Source organism: Penaeus chinensis, chromosome 6 (genome assembly GCF_019202785.1).
Source record: "Penaeus chinensis breed Huanghai No. 1 chromosome 6, ASM1920278v2, whole genome shotgun sequence".
Classification (NCBI taxonomy): Eukaryota; Metazoa; Arthropoda; class Malacostraca; order Decapoda; family Penaeidae; genus Penaeus; species Penaeus chinensis.
The window spans coordinates 27,164,366-27,175,091 of NC_061824.1; the positions used below are offsets into that span (position 1 = coordinate 27,164,366).

At 40.8% G+C, this 10,726-nt stretch overlaps 1 protein-coding gene across 1 annotated transcript; it reads left to right on the forward strand.

Moving 5' to 3' along the window:
* Positions 1 to 6,375: 6,375 nt before the first annotated feature.
* LOC125026460 (tubulin alpha-1A chain-like) lies at positions 6,376 to 10,096 on the forward strand. Its single transcript, XM_047614923.1, has 3 exons — positions 6,376 to 6,515; positions 8,441 to 8,663; positions 8,833 to 10,096. The coding sequence occupies exons 1-3, from the start codon at positions 6,513 to 6,515 to the stop codon at positions 9,957 to 9,959; spliced, it is 1,353 nt and encodes a 450-aa protein (XP_047470879.1). The 5' UTR covers positions 6,376 to 6,512; the 3' UTR covers positions 9,960 to 10,096.
* Positions 10,097 to 10,726: the final 630 nt, after the last annotated feature.

Below are 10,726 nucleotides of genomic sequence, written 5' to 3' on the forward strand. Positions count from 1 at the left end.
CACTTGACATTACAAGCAGACTCCTACTATTAACTTTAATTTGTACAACAACTTCTATTTGCGTATATTTCTATTTTTAGCGTCACGTGCATTATACTTACATACGAATCAATACAAATTTTTGTCTGTATCACCTGTAAAATGGGTAAGTGTATGTATATGCAGATTTTAACACAGGTAGGTATGTAAATATGCATATGAATGTGTATGTAAATAGAAAGACAGAGGTACACACTTACAAGAGTCTACTTAAACAGACAAAAAAAAAAAAAAAAAAAAAAAAAGAATCTAATGAGCTACCCAATGTAAAATCGAAATGAATAATTACTTTTTTGGGGAGCTGATGACGCCATGCATCATCATGGTTAATGACCTGAATGGCGTAATTGGCATGAGGAGGCTATATAAATACATCCTCCATGTTTAATTAATTATTATTTTTGTATTTGTAGTTTCAGCCTACCATGATGGATTTTTATTATTTGTCTTATTATCAACAATGAAACAATGAAATGTCTTATCATTTCTTAACATTTACCGCAGAATATGAGTAATGACGAACGCAACACGTATATAAAAGACACCTGTACTCACACACACACACACACACACACACACACACATACACATACACATACACATACACATACACATACACATACACATACACGCACACGCACGCACGCATACGCACGCACGCACACACACATACACGCACACACACGTACATGGACGCATGCACATGCACACGTACACACACACAGTTCTCTCCCCTCCGCACATACAGAGCCGCACACACACACACACTAGAATACGTACCTAAGCTCCGAAATGAATGATGGATGAGTAAGGATGAGTACGGATGAGCGAGGGAAGTCCATTTCATCTTGTTCTCGAAGGTTCCCAGGTTAAGCCCCCTCCCCTTCGTGTTAGACTTACAAGTGATAAATGATTTTCTTAAGACCAACACTCGCAAACCTCTAAGTCTTTACGTGGAAATGAGTGATTGCGCTGGATCCGCTTCATACGTACCCTCTTCGTGAAAAGAAAAAGAAGAAGAAGAGGTGATGTTAGTAATAATGTTACTGATGATGAGAATGAGGATGAGGATAGGGACGATAACAATTATGATGGCAATGATGATGATGATGATGATGATGATGATGATGATGATGATGATGATGATGATGATGATGATGATGATGATGATGAGGAGGAGGAGGATGACTTTTCCTCTTCCTTTACCTTTCCCTTTCCCTCTTACTCCCAAATCTTCCTCAAATTCACCTCTTCCCTCCCACTTCCCTCCTCTTCCCTCCTCTTCCTCCTTAACTTCTCCCACTTCCTTCGCTCCCTTATTCCTATCCCTCTCTCCTCTTTAGGTTTCCTCCGTTTCCCCAACCTCACCTCCCCTTTCTCTTTAAATCCCCTCTACCTCTCTTACCATCTTCCCTCCCTCTCCGATATATCCACCTTCTTTTCTCTGAGCCTCTCTCTCTTCCTTCTCCCTACCTCCTTCATTTTCCCCTTACCCACCCTTTCCTCTCTACGTCCTCTCTGTTTCCCCTCAGCTTTCCCTTTCCCTATCTCCCTTTTCTCTTTAACCGCCCTCCCCCTCTTTCTTCCTCTCCCTCCTCTCTTCTCTCCCTTTATTTCCCCTTCCCCTCCCACCTTCCTTCGTGTAAATGATAAATGCGGATAAATTGACGGTCTTACTGGTTCCGTGACGTGTGTTCGTTTTAAAGATTAATGGTATAAATAACACAAATAATAATAACATAATGATACTTCTTTTGCTGTAGATTATCCCATTCTCGTATGGGGTCGCTATAATCAGGTTCTAGCAGACATTTCTTTCATGGCCGGATGCCCTTCCTGACGCCAACCCTCTTCCTTTATCCGGGCTTGGGACCGGAACTGACTTCGGATAGCTTGCCCACCCAGTGGCTAGATAACATAATGATACTAAAAATAATAATATAATAATAAAGGTATAATAAGTTTCTCATAGGTTCGTATTACGAACAGACTGACGAACGAAATACAAGTAGAATGTTAATATGAGGATAATAATGATTATGATTATGATTGTGATGATGATGATTATAATAGGAACAATAATGATAATAATTATCATAACGGTAATCAAAGTGGTGACAGCGGTGGTAATGATGATGATGATAATAATGATGTTAATGATAATGATGATAATAATGATGTTAATGATAATGATGGTGACGACGACGACGACGAAGATGACAATGACGACGATGATGATAATGATAGTGATAAAAATTATAATAATGACAGTAATGATAAATATGCAAAATGAGAAAAAAATACTGTAATGTGCAAATACCCCGCACGTGGTAATCTCCTCGGACATGCAATTTGCAATTTCTATAGAGCGCTAAGTACGCAAATGAAGATTTCGTGCCAGTGACCGATTAACGAGTGTACTTAAATACCAAATCTGGATAAATCCTTGAGTCCCAGTCGGAATTCTGCGAAACGGCAGGATAGAAATAGCGCCCGTGTTTGCAGGAAGGAACGGCATTAATTTGAATACGGGGAAAAGGAGAGGGAAACGTGCCTATGCTTTCATTTTGTTTGTTTGTTTTCCTTCCTTCCAGATATACTTTCATACATCACAGACATTGCGGGAGTTATACCATCGTTATTTGAATATATCGATTCGTTCTCAGATTGGTGTGGGCAGATAGGGTCACCTTGAGTGTGGAGTGGGAAATGATTCATCAACTCTGATCCTAGAATACATTTGCAAGTGCATAAATGCCATCCAAACAGACATTCAATTCCTATAAATATGTGTATATAGGCCTACTTTTATATACGCGCTAAAATATTTATGCATAGTGTAGTGCAGCAAAACAGTTGAAGAAAAAAAAAGAAAGAAGAGTGTAGAGATGTGAAGCAAAAGGATTTTCTTAATATCGTACCCAAATATGAAATATACATTTATACGTAAGCAACCAGTAGCCTAGTCAACATGTACAGCGAAATGCAGCGTACGCGTATACAGAAACAAAAACACAACATACGGCGTGCAAACGAAGGTCTAACAATGTATACCAAAAGCGAGTGTGGCGAGTATACAACCCACCTACACATGTCCTGAAAACGGCCGGCCATGAGAGAGGCGCAGTGTGGGTGGAGGTGTGGGTTTCGCCCGTACACATCATCATGCACTTGTATCCTTGCAGGGGCTTGCTGGAAATGCATAGATATCCTTGCAAAGTGTTTTTAGGTTACAAATCATGTCGAAGAAATAGTGGTTATCGCAGAAATGAAAACAAAAACATGACCTATAAATGGCAGACAAAAAATCACACGAAAATAACATCTACATTCTTCGTAAAAACATTTCGTAAATCTGTAGCATAAGAAGAGGAGAAATCTCGGTCCAAGTGAGACATTTATACGACCGGCCAGGCGAGCACACAGGACGGGTCATGCCATGACACACACCAGCTGCTCTCTAAATCCCTTATTGTGTTTATCTCGAGGTGTTTACACAAGTTTGGCGATAAGGCTGACCTCGATCTTTTTCGAATGATTACAGCGGCTTGGCCATCCAGGTGTTATGGACGGCACCTGTGGTCTAGTAGGTGTTTTGGGCTTATAAGGTGACAAGTTGATGGGTTACGTCTAACACAAACAACTTTCCCCTTAGCAGGGCTCTCTCCGTCTCTCTATGTCTCTGCCTGTGTCTGTTTGTCTGTCTCTTTCTCAGTCTCTTACTATATCACTTTCTCAGATGATTTCTCTTTCCTCTTCCCATCCCTTGTTCTTACGCACACATATGCACGCACGCATATATGCACTCACACATATATATGATGTATGTATATATATATATATATATATATATATATATATATGTATATATATATATATATGTACATATATATGTATATATATATATATATATATGTATATATATATATATGTATATATATATACATATGCACTCACACATATATATGATATATGTATATATATTTATATATACATATATAGTAAATGTAGATGTCTATATCTCTCTCTCTCTCTCTCTCTCTCTCTCTATATATATATATATATATATATATATATATATATATATTTATATGAATATATATATACATATATTTATATGTGTGTGTGTGTGTTATATATATATAATATATATATACATATATATGTATATATGTATATTTATGTATATATATAGCCTGTGTGTGCGCGCACACACACACACATACACACATACACACACACACACACACACATATTCACATTATATACCTGTGATAATTTTCTTCGTGTATACATCATCATGCTCATGATAAAAATATACATTTATGTATATTTTACTCAAATTCTACCGAATTACAACCGTTCCGGAAGTATGTTCAGGTATTAGAGATAATTTTAATCAAATCACGATAATATTCCACAATTAGCAGGATGAACGCCCCACATGTCAAAAATTTAATATAACTAAATTAACTTATTCATGCGTATAATAATCCATTTTAATGCCAATAGAGAATGAAGTGGCTAACTCTACGGCATAATAACAGTGTAACTTTAGCTTACAGGCTAACGATATGATAGCCGAAAGAGGTACATACGGGCTCTGTGGTACGGGTGACGTAATGTAATGTAATGTTAGCTTAGCTGAGGTTAAATCAGATACGGTACAGTTGTGAGTATACCTTCGTGACAACGCAAAATTTAAAGCAAAGGACAAGTGTGCTGTAGTTGTAGTAATAAAAAAGGAAAGGGATAGACATGGAAAGCAAAGGATCCAACAATGACAAGCTTTTTCCACTTACTAACTTTAGCCTTGACGTCAGTGTAGTAGGTGGAAGAGGATAATGCCATTTTTTTTTCTTTTTTGTTGTATATGCTTTGCTGTCGTTTAAAGGACTGGCCTTTAAAGATTCTCTTATTTTGCTTATTTCATTTCCTCTGATGTTCGTTGCTAAGTTGGTAATAGTTACAATGAATGAATATGCATTTGGCTGTTGAAATGAGAAGTTGATTTAGACCGAACATTACTTATCGTTTCTAAACACGATTTCTGAGTCTCTGTACGCTTAACCTTCCTCGTCATGAGCTGATCATCTACGACACAAAAAATGCTGAAGAACAGGTTTGATATCTCCTCAAAAGTGGATAGAGAGATCCAAGCTACAACTTCCTCTTTTCTTTACTTTTATTTTACAAACAACATCTTTGTTTGTGCATGTGTTTTCTGCATTTTCTTTCCCCTTTAACACCTACCTAAGATTCCATCAACAGTCCATTCAAAGCCTTCCATCCCAGTTCTAAAAGTGTCAGCCACACAGTCACCCGGAGACACGCCCCGCCCCCTCACCTGGCCTGCCGTTGTCGTGGGAATTAATTGGGTACGGTGCAGACTACCTGAAATCGAATAAAATCTGTTCCTTCCTAGGCAGTTAATCTCTCCCTTGTGCCTTTCCTTTCGTCGAAGAAATAAAAAAAGAGGATGAGGAGCTGCGCAGCCCGAAGATGGGTGAAATGAGTAATGGGGAATCTCAGTGCCATTTAAAGTGCAGTGTTTGGGGGATTTTTAAAGTCAGGTGGGGAGGACAGCAAACACGTAGGTTTAGAGGGTGAGGGAATGAGTGGGGTTTCTGCGGACCACTGGAGTGAGACGATGCTCAACCCCGGTCTGTGCGGGCGGATGGCGGGCGGAGTGGGGGTAAGGGGCAAGGGAGCGGTGTGGGTGTCACTGCTGGGATTTAAATGGATGATATTAAAAGCCCCATGTAGTTTCCAGGGCAACAACAATTTTTAATGTCAAGACAGCCCGTTTTTTCGGGAAAATGCAGTATCGGAGAGATAGAAAGCACCATACTGAGTCATTCCAATATTTACTATATTTCATTCTGTAAACAGAAATAAAGGAACTAATAGACTCAAAGAGGGCGTTTTGTCTAGCCATCAGAATGCAGAAAAATAGGCGTCTACTACAGCCTACGTGAGTGCAAATGTCGCCTACCTGGGGTGATTCACACAGGGACCGGGCATCTCCGTATACGGCATCCTAACTTTCATCCTAGTCCCACCTTGAACAGTGTGACACCGCTATCTACTTCCAATGTTAATTAACACAGGATAATACCTACTCAAAACCAACATAAATGAAAAACAGAGTCCTCTATTTTAGTATCATGAATAACCATAACTGAATCTCGGATGTGTAAATGCATAATGCTGCAATCTATTATCTATTAATCCAACACATGCATATCTAAACATCCTACGTGCTGCCCACACTCCTTGCGTGGCCTACTCGCACGGGGCGTTGCCAGCCAATCACAGCTCATGACGATGCCCACGTGGTCTGACGTCATGGAAGGTATATAACAACGGGATGGGCAAAGTTCTTCAGATCGCAGCTGCGCTAACACCGAATCGTTAGACGCGACTGGACTCTTTGCTTTCGTCCCACTTCCGTACACCAAAAACACTACAAAATGGTAAGTTCGAATTATCTCTCCATATAGAAATTTATCCTGAACTGATATAGTGCCTATCGATAACTCATAATGAAAAAAAAACGAGAGCTTGTCAAACCAGCCCGTTAAATATTATGAAGTTCGGCTGATTTGGTTTAATTATTGCAAATGTGTTTACGAATACGATCAAATTAGCAGTGATATGATTCATGGGCTAGTAAGTTCAAGTGATTCCTCGGAATGTAATTACTCTTATTGAATGAAAGTCAAATTCAGTCTAATCATTTGATTTGATGTCAAATACGATTTCAATTGACATCCGATCTAATTACGGATAATATAACATATTTAACAAAATGAAAAGCAATACGTATTCATTTATATACACACATACATACATATATGTGTGTGTGTGCGTGTGTACATACAAATATAGTGTGTATATATATATATATATATATGTATGTATGTAAGTAAAAAAGAGAAAGTTTATTTTTATGTGATCGACACATTTGTATTTCTCCACATATATCTTCTTACCTGAATTTAATTTAAGCGACAGCTTAACTGTATCTCTAACTGGATAAGGATTATCTACACTGAGATGAACACTGTAACTCAGTTAAGTTTATCCTCCATTCACAGAATGGCATTTACCAGCTTGTAATTTATCTTTTGCGAAATCTGTGCGCAAGAATGTATCCATATGTAGGAGGAATTAGGCAATTTGTGTCATATATGGAAGAGCCACCGGCCGGGCGAGAGAAAGTGTTACACCCACTACCCCCTCCCCGCCCCGCCCCGCTTCCCCCTCCCCAGCCCGGGTCACCTGCCGGCTGTTCAATAAATTCATCATTCTGTGATTAGCTAAGAAGGAAGTTATGATTCAGCCATCGTAAATGTGACGCAAAGATCGAAACATATTGGCTATATGCTTTTCGTGTAAAATTATTTATTTCTAGTTACTCTAACAACGGTTATTAGATCAGATGGGGAACGAGGGCGAGGGGGAGAGGCGGAAAGCCGGTGAGGGACTTGTACCGTTCTAGTGATACTCCCTTTCTCCCACACCCTCCCTCCCTCCCTCTCTCTCTCTCTCTCTCTATATATATATATATATATATGTGTGTGTGTGTGTGTGTGTGTGTGTGTGTGTGTGTGTGTGTGTGTGTGTATACATATATATACATATATATATATATATATATATATATATATATATATATATATATATATTATATACGTATATATGTATATGTGTGTATATATATACTTATATATGTCTATACATACATATACACATACATATACATATGTTTGCATGTATGTGATATATATATATATATATATATATATATATATATATATATAATGAATATATGCATATATATAATGAATATATATACATGTATATAAAAGAAACATACATCCATATATATATACATATAAATACACATGTATAACTTATATGTATATGTATATATATATACTGTATACACACACACACACACATGTATATGTATTTATATATGTGTATTTATGTGTTTGTGTGTGTGTGTGTGTGTGTGTGTGTGTGTGTGTGTGTGTGTGTGTGTGTGTGTGTGTGTGTATCTATATCTATATCTATATGTGTGTATGTATATATAGACAGATACAGATACAGACACACACACACACCCATACACTCACACACACACACACACACACACACACACACACACACACACACACACACACAAACACACACACACACACACACACACACACACACACACACACACACACGCATATGTATGTTTGTGTGTGTGTGCCAGTATAAGGATATAGTCTTCTCACGCGCGTACACCCACACATGCAAGTACACGAATTCATATTATTATATCTTTCTGTATAACTCAATGTAAACATAACAGTATCAGTAACGTAAATACTCTTTCTCCACACAGCGTGAGTGCATCTCTATCCACGTCGGCCAGGCCGGTATTCAGATGGGCAATGCCTGCTGGGAACTATACTGTCTCGAGCACGGCATCGCCCCCGACGGCTCCATGCCCTCCGACAAGTCCCTCGGAAGTGGTGACGATTCCTTCAACACTTTCTTCAACGAGACCGGCGCCGGCAAACATGTCCCCAGGGCTGTGTTTGTTGATCTTGAGCCCTCTGTCGTCGGTGAGTGTTTGTGGGAGTCTTGCGGTTCGGGTTTGGTTGAATTATATACGAAATCATGCTGAATGTATGTACTGAATCATTAGTAAGCCTTCACGGAAATATGTATGCTGAATCTTGAATAGTTACCTGTTTGTAAATGAGTTCCATAACCTCTGTACTTTGTCCCCAGATGAGGTCCGCACCGGCACCTACCGCCTTCTGTTCCACCCCGAGCAGCTGATCAGCGGCAAGGAGGACGCAGCCAACAACTACGCTCGTGGTCACTACACAATCGGCAAGGAAATCGTTGACCTAGTCCTGGACCGCGTCAGGAAGCTCGCCGACAACTGCACTGGTCTCCAGGGCTTCCTGGTGTTCCACTCCTTCGGCGGCGGCACTGGCTCCGGCTTCACCTCCCTCCTCATGGAAAGGCTCTCCGTCGACTATGGCAAGAAGAGCAAGCTGGAGTTCGCCATCTACCCCGCCCCACAGGTCGCCACCGCCGTCGTCGAGCCCTACAACTCCATCCTGACCACCCACACCACCCTGGAGCACTCCGACTGCGCCTTCATGGTCGACAACGAAGCCATCTACGACATCTGCCGCAGGAACCTGGACATCGAACGACCTTCATATGCCAATCTGAACCGTCTCATCGGCCAGATCGTCTCCTCTATCACTGCCTCCCTCAGGTTCGACGGCGCCCTCAATGTTGACCTGACTGAGTTCCAGACCAACTTGGTGCCCTACCCCAGGATCCACTTCCCTCTAGTCACTTATGCCCCCGTCATCTCCGCCGAGAAGGCCTACCACGAGCAGCTTGCTGTGGGCGAGATCACTAACGCCTGCTTCGAGCCCGCCAACCAGATGGTCAAGTGCGACCCCCGCCACGGCAAGTACATGGCCTGCTGTCTGCTGTACCGTGGCGACGTCGTGCCCAAGGACGTGAACGCCGCCATCGCCTCCATCAAGACCAAGCGCTCCATCCAGTTCGTGGACTGGTGTCCCACTGGCTTCAAGGTGGGCATCAACTACCAGCCCCCAACCGTGGTGCCCAACGGCGACCTGGCCAAGGTGTCCCGCGCCGTGTGCATGCTGTCCAACACCACCGCCATCGCCGAGGCCTGGGCTCGCCTCGACCACAAGTTCGACCTGATGTACGCCAAGCGCGCCTTCGTGCACTGGTACGTCGGAGAGGGCATGGAGGAGGGTGAGTTCTCCGAGGCCCGCGAGGACCTGGCTGCCCTCGAGAAGGACTACGAGGAGGTCGGCCTCGACACTGTGGGTGAGGACGACGAACAAGGCGATGACTATTAAAGTGGACCTTGCAAAGCCTCCGAGACGCTCACACATGGATCCCCCGGTCCGTTGTGCGACTGGTGACAGCTTTATCAGACCAACTACCTTCGTAAATTATCTATTTGAACTTTCATAAAATTATCTCTCACGCAAAATGTATTTTACTTCCTCCCTTATCCTTAACCAAGCAAGAAAAAAATATGATACCGGTTTAAAGACACCACCAATTCCTATTTCAGGTAAATAAATATAAATCGTTATAAAACTATATAGCTTAGGATGTTATATTCACAAATAGATTATTCAGTAAATAAACCGATATTTTAATAAAAAAAAATATATATATGCATATACTGATTGTTCGTGTGTGTGTGTGTGTGTGTGTGTGTGTGTGTGTGTGTGTGTGTGTGTGTGTGTGTGTGTGTGTGTGTGTGTGTGTGTGTGTGTGTGTTTGTGTGTTTGTGTATTTGTGTGTATGAATGCGTTTGTGTGTGCGTGTGTGTGTATGAGTCTATGTATGTGTATGCGTCTGTGTTTGTGAGTGTCTGTGTGTGAATTCGTGCGTACTTGCGTGTATAAAACTGATATATAAATTCAAATTACACGTGCAACCTGATGCATATCCATGTGTAACTATATATATATATATATATATATATATATATATAGATATATATATATATGTGTGTGTGTGTGTGTGTGTGTTTGAGTATGCATATATATGTATGTATGTATGTATATGTATGTAAGTATATGTATGTGTGTGTGTGTGTGTGTGTGTGTGT